The 24075-nt window shown below is 32.5% G+C and overlaps 1 protein-coding gene across 5 annotated transcripts; it reads left to right on the forward strand.

The window, feature by feature from the left end:
* The first annotated feature begins 73 nt into the window (after positions 1-73).
* Positions 74-22762, forward strand: LOC115889917 (DENN domain-containing protein 1A). Of its 5 annotated transcripts, XM_030910012.1 has the most exons (14): positions 74-255; positions 329-484; positions 545-682; positions 755-890; positions 950-1003; positions 1595-1852; positions 5137-5238; positions 11422-11649; positions 14298-14474; positions 14539-14571; positions 15826-16055; positions 18347-18506; positions 20455-20832; positions 22247-22762. In XM_030910012.1, exons 1-14 carry the CDS (start codon positions 239-241, stop codon positions 22601-22603), a joined length of 2424 nt encoding a protein of 807 aa, XP_030765872.1. In that variant the 5' UTR covers positions 74-238; the 3' UTR covers positions 22604-22762. The 5 variants fall into 5 exon arrangements, with proteins under 5 accessions (XP_030765872.1, XP_030765897.1, XP_030765903.1 ...); XM_030910037.1 differs by lacking the exon at positions 20455-20832; XM_030910043.1 differs by lacking the exon at positions 20455-20832 and having other exon boundaries at positions 22250-22762.
* The last annotated feature ends 1313 nt before the right edge of the window (positions 22763-24075 follow it).

Consider the following 24075-nt stretch of genomic DNA (forward strand, 5'->3'; position numbering starts at 1 on the left):
ACTATTTATATATGCTGTGAAGGCAAACTTGCTCACAAGTGTCAGGTGACAGGTATCAGAGTGAGCAAGTGTCAGTGTCAAATACATGTCAGGTATCATAAGGTATCAAAGACAGAAGTGTTTTTCTTTTAAAAAAGTTAAATTGTTTTGTAATTGTTCAATATGTTGAAGTAAATAGAGAGTTTAATATTAATATCGATATGATATATGTGCCTCTAACTCATATTTATACCGCGTCATGAGTTCGAGAATAAGGTAACTAATTATACATTAGATTAAGAATTTTTTTGGGGCAGCATTAAAAAATAATTTAATGATTTATTTTTAGGGAAAATGTAAAACACTTCTTTGAATGTTTCTGTGAAGTAGTTCCTCCCAGTGAAGATAAAGATGCCTGGATAATTCAGCAATATCCTGATAAGTATAAAGATCAAGATTCGCTTAGATCCGTACCTAAATTTGCATATCCTTATAAATTTGAAAAGTGAGTTAATTTTATATATAGCCCTTTAATTTTTCATCTTACAAAATTTATTTATTTTAGTACAGTTATCCAGCATTATTCTTTTGTATTAACAGATCTAGAGGGAAAGTGGACATTTGGCTTCTGCAGGCATGATCCAAAATCAGAAACAGCTATTGTAATCTTGAGTTACTTACCATGGCATCAAGCATTTTACAAGTAATTTTATTTTAACGTTAACATGAAATACTAGTTTCAAAAACTAAAAGATTAGGTGAATTTATATTTTAGGTTTTTAGATACAATAGCAGTCTTAATGCACAGTTCCCGCACTGAAGATTTAAGTGAATTTTTGTCAGCTGTATACAGTACAAAAATTGTTGAACCTGGAAAAAAGATATCTATATTATTTAACAGGGGCCAAAGTGTATGCAATGCTGATATATTTTTTATGCTCACTAATACTCTGTATATTTTACTTTTTAGAGTTTTATTGTAGACGTTCCTAAACCATTTCAATTACCTAGTATACCAGAAAATGTAAGTAACTTGTTTACATATTAAGGTTTATATTGAAAAGGAAATAACAGAGATAACTGGAAATTGTGATTACCTTTTATTTATTTATGTATTTTTTATTTTTTCTAATAAGCAATGCTGATTGATATAGTACATAGGTACTTGGTATTTAAAAGAATCAGGTTGTACATACACTCATAGACCTTATACAAACTTTGCTTATACTTTCTCTTACAAGGCTATTAATGACTCATAATTTTTATAGTGAATGGAATACTTGAACCCAGACAATATAGATTACCAAAATTTATCAATACTTTCAAAATTACATTTTATAGTTTATATTTATATTATTATAACCAATATTTAACTTTTATCTTGTAAATTAAAAATTTTCTTTTAAAATTATAGGATTGATAAAAAATGGGCAAATAGAATTAAAATATATAAGCATTTATTCCTATATTATGATTTTTTTTATTTAGCTTTTTTTATTACTGGATGATTTTTTGTAGTGCTATCTGTGGTGTTATTAAGAGATACCTAATTACTGCTATTTTATCTTTTTTTTTATTTAATATAAGTTTTCTAAACAAATTTTTGAATTTCCAGCGCAACCTTACAGAGTATTACAATGCTGTTGATATAAATAATATGATGATAATATTTGCATCTATGCTTTACGAAAGGAGAATAATTTTTACATCAAAACAACTAAAGCGGTTAAGTGCATGTGTCCAGTCAGCCAATGATATTATTTATCCCATGATATGGCAACATATATTTATCCCAGTACTACCACAAAATTTAGTGGATTGTTTATTGGCCCCCATGCCTTTTCTTATTGGTGTCCCCGAAGATGTTTTTAAGGTAATTCGTTTTTTAATATAAATTTTTAGATTAGAATTGCAGAAGTTAATTGTATACAGCCATATAGGAGACATAATTGTGTATAAAAGGATACACAATTTTTAAATTGTTATAATTATAATATAACTAGCTGGTGCCCGCGACTTCATCTATAAACGCTATAGTTTGTGAGACACAGCCGTCAATGACGCCTGCGCCCTCACACGTTCGGGTCGCGCACTCAGTGATGAGCTACTGTATATTATTATTCTTTTAGATGCGGAATTGAAAAACAAACATTTTTTATATTTAAGTGTTTCTAATTTTTTTAACGGTTTTTAGTCCACTAATGGACTACACACACTAATGGACCACACTATAAGCAAAGTTCCATTATAAACGAGTACATATTATCTGAGAATTTTACATGTGTTTCTTCATTATATGTGAGTTTTCATTATACAGGGTTGTTCACCACATACGACACGGAGTATTGTAGCTAAACGATAAGATTTTTACAAATTGTAAGTTTTGGGTTCGATGAAGGACTATTAGAGGTACAATTTAAAAATAATTTTACAAGATACAGAGTGTCCCAAATAAGTAAAAAATATCAAAGTTGTATTTTTTTAAATGGAACAACCTGTATATTATTACATTTTTAGTTTCTACGATTAAAATAAAGGTAAATTTGATTAAGGTTTATTATACTTAAACCTTACCGTTTTTGAAATATTTTCAATTTTGTGAAATTGCAGTAAAAATTTTAAGGCTTCGTTTCTCCAAGGGTATCAAAGTTTTTAATACTAAATATTTACTGAAGTTTATTTACTGATCAGTTATTTTGTTGCAATAATAAAAATAATACTACCTTATACAGAGTGTCTAAAAATTTATTTTAAATAATTATTAGCTTCAAACGGCAATAACTTGTTTAATTTAAGTGGAACACCCTGTATATTTTACGAGAATCAGATGCACAATTTCATTGTCTATCAAATTATATTATACCATTTTTTACCTATTCTTTAAGTTTCCGTAGAAAATGCATTTTCTTGTAATTTAGAACTTATTTATCAATATACCCATGGACTATTGACATTTTAGATTAATTTTAAAGATGTACCAAATTTTTAAAGAGTACAGATACTAATATTGTCGATATAGTTCTTGTAGTTCATTAAAAAATAAAAAGAACTGTTTAAATATTTGTTAAAGAGGACCAAAATATGATTCCAGTATTGAAACTACATTAATTGACTGTTTGCGTTGATTAATAATAATTGCTCCAAATACTAAAAAACTGAATTTTGTATGGGCATTAGACAGTGTGATAAAGTAACACCTTAAAATGATATTTAATTTTTAATAAATGCTTATTTATAACAACAGAGACTTTAATTTGATAACTTATTATTATATTGATTTCTGACTCAAATCCACATTTATTTATAATAATTTATTAACGAACACAATTAAGTATGTAATTAATTAGTATATGGGCGGAAATAATGGTGTTATATTTAATTAATTGTATACTCTTTTATAAAGATTTAAATAGTTTTCTTTTTTTGCATATAATGGGCTAGTAATATTGTCGTTTTGCTAAAAACGATAATATTACTAGTCTGTACATTTTGTACATTTGTTGCTTTAAAAACAATCTAAAATGTCAATATTCCATGGATATATTGATAAATGAGGTCTAAATTAAAAGAAAATGCATTTTCTACGAAAACTTGAAGGGATAGGTAAAAATGGTATAATACAATTTGATAGACAATTTAATTGTGCATCTGATTCTCCTAAAATATACAGGGCATTCTATTTAAATTAAAGAAGTTGTTGCCGTTTGAAGTTAATAATTATTTAAAGTAAATTTTTAGACACTCTCTATAAAGTAGTATTATTTTTATTATTGCAACACAATAACTGATCAATAAATAAACTTCATTAAATATTTAGTATTAAAAACATTGATACCCTTGGAGAAATAAAGCTTTAAAATTTTTACTGCAATTTCACAAAATTGAAAATATTTCAAAAACGTAATGTTTAAGTATAATAAACCTTAATCAAATTTACCTTTATTTTAATCGTAGAAACTAAAAATGTAATAATATACAGGGTGTTCCATTTAAAAAAATACAACTTTGATATTTTTTATTTATTTGGGACACTCTGTATCTTGTAAAAATATTTTTAAATTGTAGCTCTAATAGTCCTTCAACGAACCCCAAACTTACAATTTGTAAAAATATCATCGAATACTCCGTGTCGTATGTTGTTAACAACCCTATAAGGGAGTTCATTATAGATAGATTATAAGGAATATTTTGGCATTTTGTAAGATAAAATTTACCAAAATATCTACCGTATGATCAAAAAAGCAATGTTTAGATAATTTTGTGTGTAAAATCATGGATCATATTAATCGGCATTTCTACCCTGACTTTGTTATTTTTTTTTTTGACAGATAACTACTGATCAATAACAGTACCAGTGGCAGAATGTACATTTTTATTTTGTTTTAACATTGACGTAATTTGTAAATACTTTTAGTCACCTTCATAATAAAATTTTCTATTATCACAGTGTGATAATCACACTCAATTTCCACTAGAATAACTAGATGGAAAATTATCAGTTATTCATTAAAATCGACTTTTTCAAACTTTGTTTAAATTTTTTCTTGTTCCCAAGCAAATAATCCATACATTCAAATGCTAAAATCCGTTGGTCTTTGAACTTTAGCCCAAAGCAAAAAAAAGATTGATGCCAAATGTCAATAGACTAAAGTAAACATGGGATGTCTATTTATATTCATAATGGTGTTGTCTTCGCCAAAACGAAATCATTTGTTTTCTTTGTGGGCTATTATGGGATATTAAATGGTAAAACTGATTAATCTTTGCTATTTCTAAGTCTAATGTGTTGTAATTCAAATTTAAATGGTTAATATAATTTATATACTTATAGTGAATTATTGACAGTAAAATAGTATTTTTTATTAAATTACAATAATACTATATTGTGTTTATAATTAAAAAGTTTATTTTATGTAATTCTTGTCACATTTTTATTGCCCAACGTTACTGTTTGGTCATGGTTTGATCGCATCGCTAGTATGGTTCTTGCCACTGGCCTACATTTTCTTTATTTATGGTTCAGATTATTAATGAATTTATTTTTAATGTAGTAGATTTTACCATTTTTTTATGCCGTTTCTGGATTTAAGGTTTATTGCCTTTTTATTTCCTTTTAATTATTGTATTTAACATATTTTTTTATTTAATTCTTTCCAGAAAGTAATCAGGAGTGAGTTGGGGGATGTTGTTGTACTAGATGCCGATGCCAATACAGTAGAGACGCCGTTTGATGACTTGAACAATTTGCCTCAAGATGTCGTATGTATTAATCACATATTTTTTAGAGCAATTACATCTTAGGATTTATATTTCAAATATAGACTTTGCATGCTTTACAATTACTCTCTTTTTAAGAAAGAAAATAAAAATAATTGTTATAGGAACTTTCATTTCAACATAAATATTTCAAAATAATAAGAACAGCGTGTGTTAATTTTAAAATGATATTTTTATTGATAAATTCGCCTAGAGAGTGTTAAATTCCGAAAAACTTTATTTTGACTACTATTTGTATCTAAATATAACAATTGTTAAAAATTTAGTTTCTAATGGGGTGATCCATGATTGGCACAAAAAAGAGACAGTAGCCATTACTATTATCTCTATTTTACTTTTTCTTTACTTTGAAATTCATAAAAATATAAGATGTTCTATTTATAAAATATCGATCCAAAATGATTTTGCAAAAATAACTGGCCTCTCAGTCAAGGACTGTATATATTCTAAAGGACTGTTCGATCGCGTCAAATCGCCGCTGTCGTAGTCGCCGTGGAATGCTACGTCACGCGCTGACCAGCGCTCCACAGTGCGGCGGATGGTTATTCTAGCGGGACAAAATCTCAAGAGCAATGTTTGGGACTTAAAATCTAAGAACGTAGCAAATGGTCTAATATATAGCAACTATATGGTTAAATTTATTTATTTATTAACAACTTAATTTATTAATAAATAAATACAAGATAATAAAACTATGATATTATTCGTACATGACACGCAAAAACCGTATTGTAAACTATTGCCAAATACATAAAATTATGATATCAAAAAACTCTTTAGAAGTTTTTTTAATTAATTTGTAATCTTGTGACACCCTCTATAATTTATTTTAAAAAATATATTTTATTTTGAAAATAATAAATAAGATAGATATTTTAATTTTAATTTTAACACTCGGTAATTGTAAATTCATATATAGTAAATATCTATGACAATTTTTTAAACTCAGTGCCTTTTGATGGAGTTGTTTTGTTTTTATACTATCCGATTGAAATTAATCTTTTTGGGCATTCACCTGTTAAGCTTGAACTCCCTGTGACTGTGACTAACTGTGTTGGTAACTATTGGTAACTCAAAAGATCTACATCATTCAATACATCGATATTTGAAAAAAAAGTGAAAGTTTGATATCTGCAGAACAAAGGCAAGAAGGATTTTAACAAATAATATACGTACAGTAGAAAAGTACATACCTTTGGCGATCTTCAACATAATTTGGCTTGGTTTGGAATGTATAAGCACTTGTAAATATTTTGTTTTCGTATGATCTCTGCCTTGCTGAGCAGAAAACGACCAAATTTGGTTGATAAAAATGTATCGAAATACAAAGAATATTCATGCATTGTTGTATCAATTGGAATGTCTACTATTTATTCTTATCAGTACACATTTTTTGGCTTATTTCTAACCAAACGCTTTTGTCCCGCTAAATTTATCTTCCAACGCACTGTGCGCTCGTCCGTCAACTTCAACTCGGTCAGTAGATGACGTAAAAAAACTGACAGTGCAGAAAGATAGAAATCGAACTATCCTTATCTCTAAACACGAACAGCAGAGGCTGAGATAGGTACCAAAACTGTAGTTGTTAAAACAACGCAAGGAACTCCACAAGGTGGAGTGACCTCCCCCCTACTGTGGAGCTTGGTAGTGGATGAACTACTGGAAGAATTAACTCTAGCGGGAATACACTGCATAGGGTACGCAGATGACATAGTCATCATTGCACAGGGGAAACATGAAGGCACCCTGTGTGATATTATCCAAAGAGGATTCCGCATCGCTGAGAGATGGTGCAGGACTGTCGGGCTGAGTATTAACTCAGATAAAACCGCAGTAGTGCCATTCACCAGAAAGCGAAGTTTGAAAAACTTGAAAAGAATCCATCTAGATGGAAAGGAAATACTGCCATCACAGGAAGTGAAATATCTGGGAATAACCCTGGATAGTAAACTTCTCTGGAACAGGCATATTAAGAACATTACCAGCAAAGCCACAAAGGCTCTCATGATATGCAGAAGACTGGCGGGAAATAGGTGGGGCTGCGCCCCTAACATTTTGCGCTGGATGTATACCATGATAGTAAGACCCATGATTACTTATGGAGCAGTTGCTTGGTATACAAAACTAGAGCAACGTACAGCAAGGCAAACCCTGTGCAAAGTACAGAGACTGGCATGTATCTGCATCACAGGTGCCATGAGAACATGTCCAACAGCAGCAATGGAGGTCATTCTAGACCTAACACCACTGCATATTGTCGTCGGTAGTTATGCCAATGCGACAATGATTAGAATGGTCATTGACGGAAACAGTACTGGGAGAATTTTCAGGTCAGGGGCTTGGAACACCCTCAAAAAGAAAATTCCACTTCTCCAACTCCCAGTGGATGACATACCAAGAATTTACAACTTTGAGAAACACCTCACTGTAGTATTGAGTAATAAAAAGGATTGGAAGAAAGAAACGCTTACTCAGCATATAAAAGACCATACCATCACGTGGTATACTGATGCTTCCAAAACCAAAGCAGGGACAGGGATAGGAGTATTTGGGCCGAAAACTGAATACTCCGAACCAATGGGCACCTACCCCAGTATCCTTCAGGCAGAAATTTGCGCTATCGAAAGATGCGTACAATTTATCTTGGATAGGAACTATCGAAAACAGGAAATTGCCATCCTATCCGATAGTCAAGCAGCACTTAACGCGATCAACTCAGTAACCATCAATTCGAAGTTGGTCAAAGAATGCCTAGAGAAGCTCAACAAATTAGGCAAAGAAAATAAAGTCCTCCTACTCTGGGTGCCTGCTCACCAAGGGATAGAAGGCAATGAAAAAGCAAATGATCTAGCTAGAAAAGGAGCGAACACTCCACTAACTGGACCAGAACCGTTCTGTTTTCCAAACGGGAACCAACTGAAAGCGGAACTGAACCATCCGTAACTTGGAATGGGTGTCCTCCAACGGTCTAAGACACTCGATAAAGTTCCTTAGAACTTATGACCGAGAAAAATCAAAGGTTTTCCTTGATTTAAGTAAAAACAATCTTCGGATTGTCACGGGGTTTCTAACAGGACACTGTCTCCTCAACGAACACCTCAGTAGGCTGAAACTGAGAAACAACGGCGAATGCAGATTTTGTGGGGAAAATGGGGAAACACCAGAACACCTTATCACTGAGTGCGCCGAGACGACGATTATTCGTGCCATGAACCTTCGTACGTCTGATGTCGAGGATGGAAAGCTGGCCTCTGTGGAGCCGTCTCAGATACTGGCTTTTCTTAAAGCCCTGAGACTGTATGATGAGTTATAACTCGTTATAACTCAAGAAAGGGGAACACACAATAGATCTATAAGGTCGCGGTGATTAACTCCCCTCCTAAACATTTACATTCTACATCCTCATCTCTATAGTATCCTTGCCTCTCAGTATAGTATGTAATGGGAAGTTCTAAATGAGATGTGTGTGTGATGCTATAGTCTGTCAACGAAAGAATATATCACAGTGACAGTTGTATGTCATTTAACTAAACATATATATTTTTTGTAATTTTTCCACTGTTTTCCCTTGAAAATAGTCTCTTTTTGGGTACATTTAAGGGCAAACTTAATTTTTCAACACTGATTTTAGATTTTGATAATGACTATGGGTATTTTTTTACTTTTGAACTGACTTGAAAAACCATATAGAAAAACTATCGCAACGACAACAAAATTGATCTGAATAATTTTATACTGGTTTTTAGTTTGCTAAGGATTTTCTGGACTACCTCATCTAGGCTTGGTGCATTTTGAGTTGATTTCAAAAAATTCCGACCGCAGTACTGTATACAGCAGAAATCAAAAATTTTCCCTATGTATTTCACGCCGTCCCGGTTACAGTTCATGTTGATTAAAATAATATTGAAATCGTGGCTTTGTCATAATATTTAAATATTTTAGTTTTTTGATAGTACAGTTATTGAAACTATAAAACACTCAGGTACGAGGTTTGTGTGATGTAACGCGGTTTCGGGTAGTAAAAAATGAGTGAAAAAGAATCCGAAATAGGCGTCGCGTCATGTTGTGTTGTGACAATTTCAAATGTTAGTAAAACCGTCGAAAAAATGTTAACACGTAAAGGAGAGCGTGATTAGGGCGTTGTTGGGTGCAATAACATTCAATAACTCAACTTTCCCAAATATTCAACTCTCCCGAAACAACATTTTGTACAGTTCGTCTGCTGGATCTGTGTCTATGAAAGGAATGCGGACAAAAAATATTTAAATAAACAGCAATATATTTTATAAGTCGACTTGACGAGTACGTCACCGCAAATCGCTCCGCCCACTCATTTTATTGGCTACTTGCAAATTTGTCGAATTTTTATTGATGGGAGGCGTCGTCTAATTTTTTACGAAAAACATCGAGAGAATATCGTTTGGGCTCACGGATACCCCGAAGCTACAGAACGGACAGACGTACTGTAGCTTAATAGTTTCTCATACCGATTTGATCAAAAGTAAAGTGGATTCAAGCAGTTTGAAGAAACAAGTGAGTAAGCAAAGTGCTGTTACATAATCAAAAAATTAAATAATAGATATGCTATGAGAGGATAATAAATGTTTTATGAATATCTTCTAAAGTTTTAATATGTACTTTTAAAAAATGTTGTTATACGGTGCGTAAAACTATGCTCGCTACCGTATCGCTCACAAATTATACTTCCAACACTTTCAGAATAACTATATAATACATTTTTCGTATACTCGCTATTTAAACTCGTGTATTTGTATATATCAGTTGTTTACGATATTTTCCGATGGTGGCAGCACCGACGGAGAATGCGCCAAGCCTACAATATATTTTAACATAGGGCGTAACTAACTATCAATAGTTGCAAGAACAAGTAACTTCAACCACCGCATTTTAGTTGCACCATCTTGTGTATTTGTTATAAACAAATTAAAAATGTTTATTAATTTGCTGTGAATCAACCATATTTCTGTTTTCTATCTCACCTTCATTTTCTATTTACAAACTGACTAAATTACTGTTGGCGGTACAGACAATTGACGAAAGACAGACCGCCGTTAGACGGTTTTACAATGTATTTATTAACATGACTATAGTATTTCGAAGTCAATTGGAAGTACTGAGACTCTTAATTCCTTCGACCCTACGATGCCGACAAAGACACTGCCGAAATTAAGAGACCTAATCAATTCCAACTGACTTCAGATAAACTATACCGCCGAAAAACGAGGTAAATTTTTCAAGTACGGCGGTTGTTAAATATATAAAAACCACCGCTCTTCGGCGGTATACTTTTTTGAAAAACATCAATACCGCCCTCATTCTTGCAATCAAAACACGTGGTTTGATTGCTTTGTTTTTTTTTCTTGGTTTTCTTGGTTTTATTAAAGCGCATCTGATTGCTTTGAATATTTTGATTTTAAACTTTAATGTTTTACAATTATCAAATATCAACGACAGGTAAGCTATGTTATCATTTCGGCGGTATTTGATATTTAAAATACAGTATACCGCCGGTGGACGGCTTTTGTCTCCCAGATTACCTGCATAAGGACAAATTAATTCAGTTTTCCACCGGTATATACAGATATAGAAATATCATACCGCCAGATGACGGTATCTTTTCGTATGCACTAACAGTACCGCCTGCCGTTGTAGCCAAGACATTTAACCGCTTGTTAATACAATGAAAAATAAGTGAACTTCAAATAGAACTCGTAAAATCATTTCTAGTGTTATTTTTGTGAGCGATATTTTTAGAAACTAAGGGAATTTTTAAAAGCTTCCAAACAAGATGTTTTGTTTTGTTATTCTGCGTCGTATATTCATGTTAGTGTATTAAAAATGGATCTGTTTTTTTTTGTAACCAAAAATAAGTCGTATTTTTGAAATAAAATTGTAATTAAAATTTTGCAGGTCATTTATTTGTAGGTATTCTATCATTTATGTTTAAAAAGTGAATATAAGTTGGTTTTTGAGGTACCTATAATTGTAATAGTGATTTTAAAGTGCATTTTTAATAATAACTTAAATTTGATACTGCTTTTATTTGAGCTGAAAAATTAAGTTATTAAAAAAATATTTTTATTTGCTAATTATTTTACATTATGAATTGATAGATCATTTATAAAAAATAATATTTATTTACAGATAACATCTTTGAGGAAACAATTACGAAACAAATCAGCAGTTTTAGGAGACGGAGTATCAAGGGCTTTTCTTAGAGCCTTAGTACAACTTATAGGAGGCTACAGGGATGCCTTGAAATTTCAGCCCGGCCAAAAAGTGACCTTTGACGAGGAAAGGTTTATTGATACGCGACCTGTTTCTTTGCAACCCTTTTTGAGAAAAATGTTGCAGCTCCAAATATTTCAACAGGTATCTATAGAATATCTCTTTGGAACCTATTGTCTATCCAGCGCAGCAAAATAATATACGACAGTGACAATAATTGTTCGTCATTTTAATTTAAAAGTAAATTGTCATTTTTAAATTTGGGATATTGTCTGCCGAAACCATACATTATCTCGCTGCATATATTACACTCAGATGGGCAAAAGTGACATACATATAATGTCAGACTTGTAAAAGTTATAAAAACATAAAGATTTTAGATTTTTAAATTTAAAAATTATTTTATTATTTCTTACAAATATGTTGGAGTTTACCAACCTAACTTAACCGGGTGCGTCTCGAAAATGGCTCACCCCTATAACTTTTTTATTTTTTCAGATAAAATAACAAGACTTGTACGTTAGTATATGACATAAATTAGGATTGATTGACGTATTCAATTGTTTTTCGTCACTTCCTGTTTCACCGAAAATGACTACAACTTTTGATTTTTAAATGGCACCATCGGTATTTTTTTTACTTTATTCGATAGAAAATGACATTCTGAATAGAATGACATATCATATGTCAACTTTTGACATTCTCGCTTAATAAAAAATTGTATTTTAAATTTCAATCTAGAGTGCCATGGCTATGTTTAGGGAATGCAATCCCGCAAACCCGCGGGATTAAAGCAATCAATCCCGCGGATCCGCAAAATTGCGGGATTGTAAACAATAAATGCTCTTCTCTTCTCTCTCCGATTTTGGGATGAGGTTTGGACCAGGTTTTAGACGCATCGATTGTGATTAAGATGCTATGTGGTTTTCGAAAATATATTTAGCGAATTCTCGTATACAGAGTGTTTTATAATAGTGTACAAATTTGATCAAGGATTTTTTTCACCGAAAATTTACAATTTTTGAAAAATCGAAATTTTAACTATGTACGACTAATCTAAGATTTGAAAACCTGTTTGTTTCACTTATTTTTAATGGCCAAGCCGTAAGGGGAATCCCCTGGTGTCAATCCCGCACGGTAAATCCCGCAAATTTGATCCCGCGGAATCACAGAGGGATCCCGCATTTGCGGGATTGCATTCCCTCGCCATGTTAAATACACTATAATTATTCTTAATCAAGGAGCCTTGGAAAAATACAGTTAGAAAATGCTCAATCGTATTTTTAATCATATCTCAATTTTTTTAAATGGAACGAAGGTGGCTCATTAGCCTCATTAGCATATTTGGAAAAAGTATTTTTTACGAATAATGTGATACTACACATTTGGTATTTCGAGTAAAATGTTCGTTAAGAACCGCAAGTTATAATTTCAAATAAACCATATGGGAAAATATCAAAAGTTGATATGTGATATGTCATTCTATTCAGAGTGTTATTTTCTATCGAATAAATGTAAAAAAATACCGAGGGTGCCATTTAAAAATCAAAAGTTGTAGTCATTTCCGGTGAAACAGGAAGTGACCGAAAACAGTTGAAAACGTCAAGTAATCCTAATTTAAGTCATATACTAACATACCAAATCTCGTTTTTTTAACTGAAAAAATAAAAAAGTTATAGGGATGAGCCACTTTTGAGACGCATCCTGTATAACCACAGAATTACATACACATAAAGAAGCGATCTTTGCGTAGACCAAATTTTAAGTGAGTTTACTTTCGTAAAGTGAGTAATAAATTTTTAGATTATAATTTTAAAGGTACTGGTAGTCAAATTGTGATATTTGGTAAAGCTTCTTTAAAATGCTATTTTCTCTTAACGACTATATGTATGTTTGGTCTTATTATTGATTATTATTTCCGAGATATTTAGGATTGAAAATCTTGGTTTTTCATCTAAAAACTGCATATTTTTTTGCAATTTTTTATAAATAACTCGAAAATCTTGCATTTTATCGCAAAACTCATATAAAGCAAAAATGAAGCTTTTGGTTTGGAACAAATCAATTCATTTTTTGTTGTTTACCATAGGTGTAGTAATAGCCGAGTTATCACTCTGTAAACTTGATTCTTTATTTTTCGAAAACTAAATTGTAACCTTTTTAACCGTAAAATAATGGAGAAAGAACACATTTTTTCGAAGAAAATGAATATGATCGTTTTTAAAGTGCTTGAAAAGACCTTTTAAATGTATTTTTTTAAAGGTCCTTTCAAGTTCGTAGCTCAAAAACTCGCGGAGTTATGATAAAAATAAAATGGACGCCTCATTTTTTCGGAAAAAAATTAACAACAAAATCTGTGACTAAAATCGTGAAAATAAAAACTATAAATTTGTAGGAAATTACACGAGCTACAAATTAACCTCTATAGTTGAAAAGTCTTGAACTCTTCATTTTAAGGGTTTTAAGGGTTCAAAGAAGGTGGTCCTTACATGCAAGTCAAACTAAAAAACATAATATCTACGAAATAAAGAGATCGACAGAAAGATTAAAAGGGAGCAAAAATATTGCGAAAAAAGACCTTCAATTTTCTTCTGTTGCATTTTTTACGTATCTTGCTTAGTTTTTGAGATATGTCAAAAAAATTAAAATTTTTTAAAAAACAAAAAATATTTTTTTTTCATTATTTTCAATTTTCGAAATTTTCTACATATCGTCTGTCAAAATCCCCGTGACTCTTTAGGCAGACTTTAAATATTTTTTCGTAACCACCCTTTATAATTTTAATTTTACAGTTTATAGAAGAAAGACTGATGATGCTCAATACGGGCAGGGGATTTTCGGACGAATTCGAATTCGAATTGGAAAATTATTCAGCAAAGTCGGGATCGAAATTAAAACAACAGTACAAAGAATGGACTTCCACTATGAGAAAAGAGGGTACGGCATTTTTTAAGAGCGTCAAAGATAAGGTACGTCTTGTAATCTGCTTATAACTTTAAAGGAATATTTGATTAAGAATATTACATTTATTAGGCCAATCCTGCAATGAAATCGGCTGTCAAAACGGTGAGTACAATTTTTAGATTAGTATTGTTTTTTATACAATAACCTTTATGATATACCGGGTGCGTCTCAAAAGTGGCTCACCCCTATAACTTTTTTATTTTTCAGATAAAAAAAACGAGATTTAGTATGGTAATATATGACATAAATTAGGATTAATTGACATATTCAGTTGTTTTCGGTCACTTCCTGTTTCACCGGAAATGACCACAACTTTTGATTTTTAAATGGCAACCTCGGTACATTTTTACTTTATTCGATAGAAAGTGACACTCTGAATCGAATGACATATCATATGTCAACTTTTGACATACTCGCTCAAAAACAAATTGTATTATAAATTTCAATCTAGAATGCCATGGCTGAGTTAAAAACACTAATTTTTAATCAGGGAGCCTTGCAAAAATAGATTTGATCTTATAATGTTTTTAGTGTCTTGTCCTGGCCGGTTAAAAGATGCCCAAATCGTATTTTTAATCATATCTCAATTTTTTCAAGTGAAATTAGGGTGGCTCATTTTGGAAAAAGCATTTTTTTACGAATAATTTGATGCTACACACTTGGTATTTCGAATCAAATTATCATTATGAACCGCATGTTACATTCTACTCAGAGTGTCATTTTCTATCGAATAAAGTAAAAAAATACCGAGGGTTCAATTTTAAAACCAAAAGTTTTAGTAATTTTCGCTGAAAAAGGAAGTGACCGAAAACGATTGAATACATCAATCAATCCTAATTTATGTCATATCCTAACATACCAAATCTTGTCTCTTTACCGTTTTTCAAATAACTCCAAAATAACCGAGTTATTCTACTTTAAAAATTTCCAAAAAAAAAAGATTTTTTGCTTAAATTTTGAGAACCATTGGATCTTTTCTTGGTTTTCTTTTTTGTAAATTTAATCTACTACCTATGTTACCATATTATCAATAAATTATGGGTTTTAACTAAAAACTAAAAAAAAATTTCAAATTTTTTTTCAAAATGTTCCAAATTTTTAAAAACAAAAATTTTCGCGAAAAAAACTCATAATCGTCAAAATAACGTCCGCGCTAATACCGGAATTGTGGCGGAATTAAACTTTGTCATATCTTTCTATATTATATTTATCTATATTCGAGAGCTGCAGGTTAAATTTTATTGTCTGATTTTTAATATCAATACAAAAAAAATGAAATTTTATCTAAATCAATAAAAAATCCCATATGATGCGCACTTTATCAATGATAAAAAAAGGTTTGCATTTAATTCTTAGGTTAAAGATGGAGGCAAAGGTATGAAGAGCGCCTACAAAGGGCTCCGATCTAAACTTAAAGATGGCCAAGGGGGACCCGGGCCTCAACCTCTACAAAACGGCGACGTCAAACCGAGATCTGCTCCAAACTCGCCAACTGGCAAACGAAAAACGTTGGCTGGCCTTACAGCGCCAGTGGCCACCTACAGAAAGGAAGCCTCGTTAGCTTTTAAAAATGCCAACTTACAAAGGTATAGTCAAAGCATTTTAAACGATGGTAAAAGTCTAACAGACTCGAACAGCTTTAAGTAATATAGCTCTAGAAACATAAGGTCATTTATTTAAATAAAAAGTAATAAAAACAAACAACTAAAAAAGTAATAGAAAAAATAGTATAGAGCATGGCACTGAAATAAGAAGAATAACCATGTAAAGCCACTCTCTCATAAATGTCTCCGGAACATAAGGTTTAGACACGCCACTGTTAAAAAAACTTTTTATTTTAACAAACTTCCCTCATTAGAGGCAAAAAACTGCCTGTCGAAAAGATTTGTGTATAGCCTAACAGGCAAATTTAGTGATTACCACAGTCACTGGAACATAAAGAGAGGGCATGTGGCTATCTATTTCAAAAATTAAATTGTTCAAATGTCATAATATTAGTCGTAGCTGTCATGGAATTAAGCTATTAAAAAATTATCATAAATCATTTTTTTTTTCAAATGGAAACCCACTTTTTTTATTTCACTAGTGAATTTTTTTTTAATTCGCTACTTTTTGATTATATATATTCCTATACCTAAACTAAATCGTTTTTAACTTATTTAACATTTAGTTTTAAAGTGTATATTTTTCTTCATCTTATTTAGCTTACTTTGACATTAAGTGTCAATCAGACAATTTATTTCCTTCTGTCAGAAAACTAATTATTTGAATTTCAAATTATAAATATTGCCTGCTTAAAACTTTATAAAGTGTATTTATAAAAATATATCTCCTCGTATTTTCCCTCTTTAGTGATATATAATAGTTGATATTATCACAGATTAGGTATACTATATGTATACAGATAAAAATCTTATCCCTAATTCTTGGTACGAAATTTGTTTTTTATGACGATGTGCAAACGAGTAAAATTTCCTGCGCGCAAAAATAAACTCGCGTAAAATAACAATAAACAGCGTAATAGAGAGATATCGCTAAACCGAATAGCGTGCATGGACGTTAATAAGGCTAGGTGTTATTTCCTTTGCGTGAGGTGGTATTAACGCTCTTCATTTATAGTTATCGGATCGGAAAGAATTCTGTTCGCGTCGCGTCCGCTATTTAAACTTAACTTTGAAATTGTTTTGTTTACTAGGTATTTTAAAACTAAAGGGCTAAAGTGCTTATTTCCAGTGCTTTATTGTTCAACGTCTGCCAGTGGGCTTAGGGCAACAAATTCTCTTAGAAGGGCTAAGTCGTCATCTGCTGTAAACCTAAGCCTCTTTATAGGTTCTTTAATACTCGTATTGGAAGAGGTGGAATCCATATTTTGGGCCATATTTATTTAATTAAAACTAATCCCAGCTACTTAAATATCAAATTACCTAACAAAACTAAAGTAATAATTCAAAACAATTCAAACATAACCTAAAATAAAAGATCTCGCCGGCCGGCCCCTGTTGTCAAATACCTGCACATGTCCATTTAAGCAATTTTTAAACGTTATTTAGAAATGGCGCTTGGTGTAATTGATCCGCAAATTACGTTAGGCGGTAACGTTATTAGCGGGCGTTGCGTTAAAAATTGACTCGCGCATATCGTAACCATGATAAGGTACGCGTAAATATTGCATGGCGCTATTCGGTTTTCCGATATCTCTCTAATAAACTGCCCGTCAAATTAAATACCACAGCGATTTTTTACTCATTTTCAACGAGTTGTAATTTTGAAAACAAAGGACCGATTTTGTTGATTTTTTTAGCATATTAAAGATCGTTTTTCGTAGATTGATCTGATTTTTCTAAATTTTGTATAAGATTTAGTTTTCTATGACATACAGGATGTGAAAAAAAGGAATGTAATTTTTGTGTTGCTGCCATTTTACCAAAAAAAAAATTTAAATAGAATTATAACTTCTGGGTATAGCTAAGACTAATATCTCGGGACGTATTTGGAATTTTTACGGTAACTCATCTGGAATAAAAGATAATCAATTTTTACTCTAACTTGTATTTTTCTACAACTCGTTGAAAATGAGTAAAAAAATTGCTGTGGTATTTAATTTGACGGGCAGTTTAATAGGCTACTGTTTAAAATCAAGAAAAATATACGCTTTAAAACTAAATCTTAAATAACTTAAAAACGATTTATTTTAAGTATAGGAACATGAATCAAAAAATAAAGAATTGAAAACCCTTTTCGCTAGTGAAATAGAAAAGTGGGTTTCCATTTGAAAAGAAAATGATTTATTATAATTTTTTAATAGCTCAATTCCATGACAGATACGGCCAATATTATAGCTGCGAAAAGAACGGATTATATCAATATATTATTCTAGGTCGTATAGTCCACTAAGTCCTGGCTCACAACCAATAACGCCAGACGTCCTCGACACACCTAGGAGCGGAAGTCCTATTGATATACCGAGGATAGACCTTATGAACGAAATGAAAGACTTCTTGGAATTAAATTTAGACACGCCGCCTGTGGATAGATCGGTATGATTTGATTTAGTTCATAATGGGTTGTAACACTTGGGGAGTCACACATAGCTTTCTTTTGCATGGGGAGTTTGTTTGGATAATTGAATGTTATTGTTTCCTTTGCTCTAAAAATCTAAATGAAAAATGACTTAATATTTTTAAGAGTGCATCCGATAATACTTTAAACTAGAGATGGGCAGAATGTCACTGCCTGTGATTTTTTTGAAGTGACATAAAAGTAGCATTTCACAGATAATTTCGAATTAAGCCGTGAACGGCTAAAACGTGAAAACGTGAATTTAAACAGCGATCGATCGCGAGGCGGCGTTCTCTGCTGTTCATAAGGCTCCCATGTATGTACAAAATAAATATCATATTTTACAATTTTTTTATAGTAAAATGACATAATACCCTAGTTGGTATAGGAAACTAACAGTAAATAAAAAAAACACAGGCAATGGTAAATATTATTAAGGTGTATGCGGCGCTAAACTATATTGCTGGTTGCCTACGTGTCTAGAAACATGGCGAATTCACCAGAAAGTGAAAGACTTTTTGTTGAAGCGCCATCTCTTAGCTAAGTGCAAAAGCGAATCGGGCAGCGGTGGAATTTTCCAGTAGGAAGTAGAACGCTCTCTGAGCATTTTAGAAGGTTCGAGAAACAGTCAGTAGAGTATATAAGCCCGCGTAATAGACAATTGGGACAGTTTGAAATTTGATAATACCGCGTTTTAAATTGTGAATTAATTGGCGAATGTGCTAGAAACGTTAGAGTAATAGTAGTTGCATGAATTGTGTTAAATTAGTATAAATTGTATGTACAGAGTGAGAGAAAATAAATTCGTTAAGTATTTTATCGTGAGTTTAAATTAGTGGACCTACGGAATCCGTAAAAATATGAAAAAAAATCACTTCATGACAACAGCATAACCAAAGGACTAAAATTATCATTAACAGCGCTTTCAGATGGAGCGGACCGTCCGTCGTGTTTTTTCAAGATAGCCGTCGGACGAAATCATCCGGACGGAGCATACGCGACCCATGTGAAATTGTTCATATAAACTCATGGTACATACTCGAAGTCGCGGACGGTCCGCTCCATCTGAAAGCGCTATAACGGTAAAAGTCGCATTCACAGGTTACACTGTGAATAAAAAATCAGGTATATATGTATATGTGAATATAAATTTAAAATATATACCTGTAAATGTAAATTTGTTGCCCAACTCTACAGTTTCATTCAGAACCTCGCAATTAGTGGAATAAATTAGTGGTTTCAATTAACGTAGAACTTTGTTCCTTTAATTTGAATGTAAGCATTCAGAACGCCAAAATTAGTGGTAGGAATTTTCAGTTAGTTAAAAAAGTTACCAAACTTTTAACGTTTCCACTAATTATACTTCAAAATTTGCGAGGAATGTCATTTTGGCCTTTTTATTATCATCCGTCAAGAGAAAATGTGGTTAGAAATCAAAAGTTTATTGTTTTATAAGCTAAATATTAGATAGGCTTTCTCTATGGATACAACTGATTACTGCGTGCTGTTGCTAGCATATCCTATTAATTTTAATTGTTTTTTAGACATTGTGAATGTCCTAACCTAACTTAACTTAAACTAAAAAGTATAAAGTGTAATTGATACCACTAATGTATTCCACTAATTGCGAGGTTCTGAATGAAGCTTCCATTAAACTAAGCTAAGAATTAAATAATTTATCACAAGAAAAACATTCTTTCACTATATGCTATATTATTCATTATAGATTAATTATACTGTATTAACCATAAATTGGTCAAAATTAGTAAAAAGTTCTGACAAACAAACTCACTTAAAATTTCACCTACTAAAAAATCGGCCGTGTTGTTTTTAGTCATTTTACATTTAGACCATTTCCTAAACGTTAAACACGAAAACGGTCACGATAATCCAAACCGTTCAACCACGCTTTTGTGCCTCTTGCAGCTGAAACCAGTTCGCAGCCTGGAAAACTTCAAAAACACGACCAGCCCGCTTGGGAGTCCTGAGAGGCGGTCCCAGCCGCCGCCGCCCCGACCCTCCCTGCATCCTCTACCCTCCCTCTCTTCCAGCCGCTTTTATAGGGACACGCAGAACCTGCTACAGTCGCCTTTGGAGGGCCCCGTCCTGTCCCCTCCCTACGTACCGCCTAGGAAGCCGCACCAGCTGCTTCAGGAGGAGTTTTTCGGGTCGGCGACGAAACCGGTCGTGGTGGGCGGCGGGCACAGCGAAAACGGCGACCCCGTTTTTTACGTCACGAGTAAGAACGCGGTCGACGTGGTCAAGTTGACGCCGCCCGTGCAATGTTCACCCAATAGGCGAAAGGTAAATTGGGCGCATTTTTTTAAATCTCGCAATCTTTGAATAAAATGAACGAACCGAAGTAACATTTAGTCAACATGTTACTTCGGGTTTTCTCAGAATCGATTCTGAACCGTCCTAGAACTGTGATACGCCTGCGTAAAAGGAAATATGCAGCAATTTTTCATCTGCGCATGCGTTGTAAAGTTCTAGGACCGTTCCGAATCGGTAATAGAAAAAACCTAAATTAAGCTAATAAGTTGTCAGTAAAAGTAACTTTGTTGTACAATAGGGAGCGCGTTGGTGAAAATTGGAACAAGTAAATTTTTTAAGTACAGTGAATCACCTCCACATTTATTCTGATCCACTCTTCTTAAAATTACAAGAAAACGATAAATCAAAAACCCCCAAATTTAAATATTTGTTTTTATAGGTACTTAACCTTAAAAGACATCAAGCGTCTAGCCTTAGAATGTAACCTATTACTAGTAATTGTTAGCATTCACTGATCTATGGCTTTTATTGTAACATATCCCTAACAATATCTTATATTTTTATTCCTTTTGTTAAATTTTCTATCCAGTTTTTGTTAATTGTATGTTAAATGTTAACCATTGTTTTTTCATTAACTGTTGTGTGTTCATTACTTTGTTGAAAAAAATAATTATCTCAATCTATAAAGAAAAATATTTCGATCTAGAAATTAAATATGAACGACTTCCAAGTATTGTTCAGATAAAATTCATATAAAATGACCATAACGGCAATAAAACGCTACCAAAATAGTTCCAAATTATAATCCTATGTAATCATCCTACACGAATCAGAAGCAGTATTATAGTAAGTAGTAAGCAAGAATTATAAACCTTTTAGAGCAGCGTTTCTTAACCTTTTTTTAAAGAAGTTTCTTTGAAATTATGTTTTAAAAATGAATCACATTTCTATTAATTGATTTTCCTATTAATTAATTGATTTTAATTGAATATCTGAAACTGTTCAAAAGGTCTGCCTATCCAGTTTCCCAATTCATAAAATATCCCCCAGTTTTCCAATTGATGACAAAAGATGACCTCAAACCGCGGAGGTGTTTGATCATTTCGACTTGGATTTGCTGATATTTTGTTATTAATTTAAATGTTCATAGATAAGACGGCGGACCCCCATACACATAATGGCGGACCCACAGGGGTATGCTCCCTGGGCATACCCCTGTATGTCCGCAGGTAGCCTGCGGACCACAGGTTAAGAAACACTGTTTTAGAGTATTTTCAAAATGTAAAATCGAGTAAAGTCAAAAACGTCTTATTTTTGCCACTAATTAGTCAATGCTTATAAGACATTATTTTAAAGTTAGGACAAATTAAAATAAAATATTTTACATATTTAAATTTTATCGTCCTGTTGATTTGTACTTCATTGTGTTTTTTTTTACATTTAGCAGGCCGACGATACCGAAGACCTTATTCGCCTCGATTCAGCATCGGATCTCGACGACTTCGACCCATTAAAAACGTCTTCTTCCACGTCGTCTTACTCCACCCCAACTCACAGCCAAGCTCCGCCTCTTAGCGTGTCCAATCCCCTCTACAATTCGTCGTACGAGAACCACACGATCAGGGCGAACGACGGCCTAACTCCTACCACGTTCGACAGACACGACCAAGATTTACTGCAAGAATACGGCCTAGATTTTAATTTTTCAGGAATGCAAAGCAATAAGCCGACCTCGTCGTTTGATCCGTTCAGTCCTACCAATAAAGTGAAAACGCAAGGACAGTGGACGAAGTTCGAGTAGTGATCAGTTTTGTTTTAGATTTTTATTTCATGACAATAATTTAGATCGGTGGTTCTCAACTTTGTTACCGCTATGCAGAAAATAGGTATTGGCTATATACAGGGTGGTCCGAACTGTATTCAGGAAACTTCAGCAGCATATTCTGCAGATAAAAATAAGTAAAAAAGTTCGTATAAATGTATGTCCTAAAATGCTTAGTTTCGGAGATACAGAGTAACGTCAATATTTGGATTAAAATTGGTGTCTGGGAGTATTTTGACATGAGAAATTTGATTTTGATATCAATATGACTCCTACTTGTAGACGGCGCCACCTACATGTGTTTTAACTGTTTTGAAATGTAATAACTTTTCGTGCGTACCTGTATAAAACTACCGAGTGAAAAAATTTACATTACCATGAGTTTTTACATAAAAAATAACTCTTGGTAAAAATCGCTACGAGCAACCGTTCTCAAGATGTTTAGAATGGAAATAGTCAATACATGTTATTGACCAAAAATGAACGCGTTGATTAGGTAGTTATTTGACTGAAATAATAAATTTGGGAACTTTTTATTTTTTTAAATTGATCATTAATTTTTCTTCGAAGAAATAATGATAAAACAGTTTCTGTTGAACTTTTGACAAAAAATATTTAAAATTTGTCTTTTCGGTCTAATAACTATTAAGTCAACATATTTAATTTATGTCAATGATGACAGGTATTGACTATTTCTATTCTAAATATCTTGAGAACGGTTGCTCGTAGCGATTTTACCAAGAGACATTTCTTACATAAAAAAAATGTCGTAAATGTATATTTTTTTACTCTGTAGTTTTATACAGGAACGGACGAAAAGTTATTACTCTTCAAACCAGTTAAAAAATATGTAGGTGGCGCCCTCTACAAATAGGAGCCATATTAACATCAAAATTAAATTTCTCATGTCAAAAAACTCTCAGACAGCAATTTTATTCCAATGACGTTAATTCAGAAGTTATTTGGAAAAAATCGAAATAAAAATGAAATTTCTGCACCCTGTATCTCCGAAACTAAGCATTTTAAGACATACATTTATAAGAACTATTTTACTTATTTTTATCTGCAGAATATGCTGCCGAAGTTTCCGGAATACAGATCGGACCACCCTGTATACTTCTAAAAGAAGGAAAATCTAGGAACTAGTGGGGTTGCAGTCGGAAGGGTTGGACTGAATTAATACACTTTGTTAATGGTCAAACTTTCGGAATTGATCTATTTTCCTTCTCTAAAAACTACATTAAAAAATTGGCTTAAGGAATACATTGAAGACTCCACAGTAAAATCATCACTGGCCAATCAACCACATTCTGGACGATTCTGGGGCGAATAAAACACCTATTTATTAAATTAAAACATTGGAAATACTTGCGAAATTTTAAGAAGCGGCGAAGAATTAGACGGCCAAGCTTCTATTGATGCGAGTGATGCGTCCGTCACACCCCTTCAAA

This window comes from Sitophilus oryzae, unplaced genomic scaffold, assembly GCF_002938485.1.
Source record: "Sitophilus oryzae breed Bouriz unplaced genomic scaffold, Soryzae_2.0 scaffold_1177_pilon_pilon, whole genome shotgun sequence".
NCBI lineage: Eukaryota > Metazoa > Arthropoda > Insecta > Coleoptera > Curculionidae > Sitophilus > Sitophilus oryzae.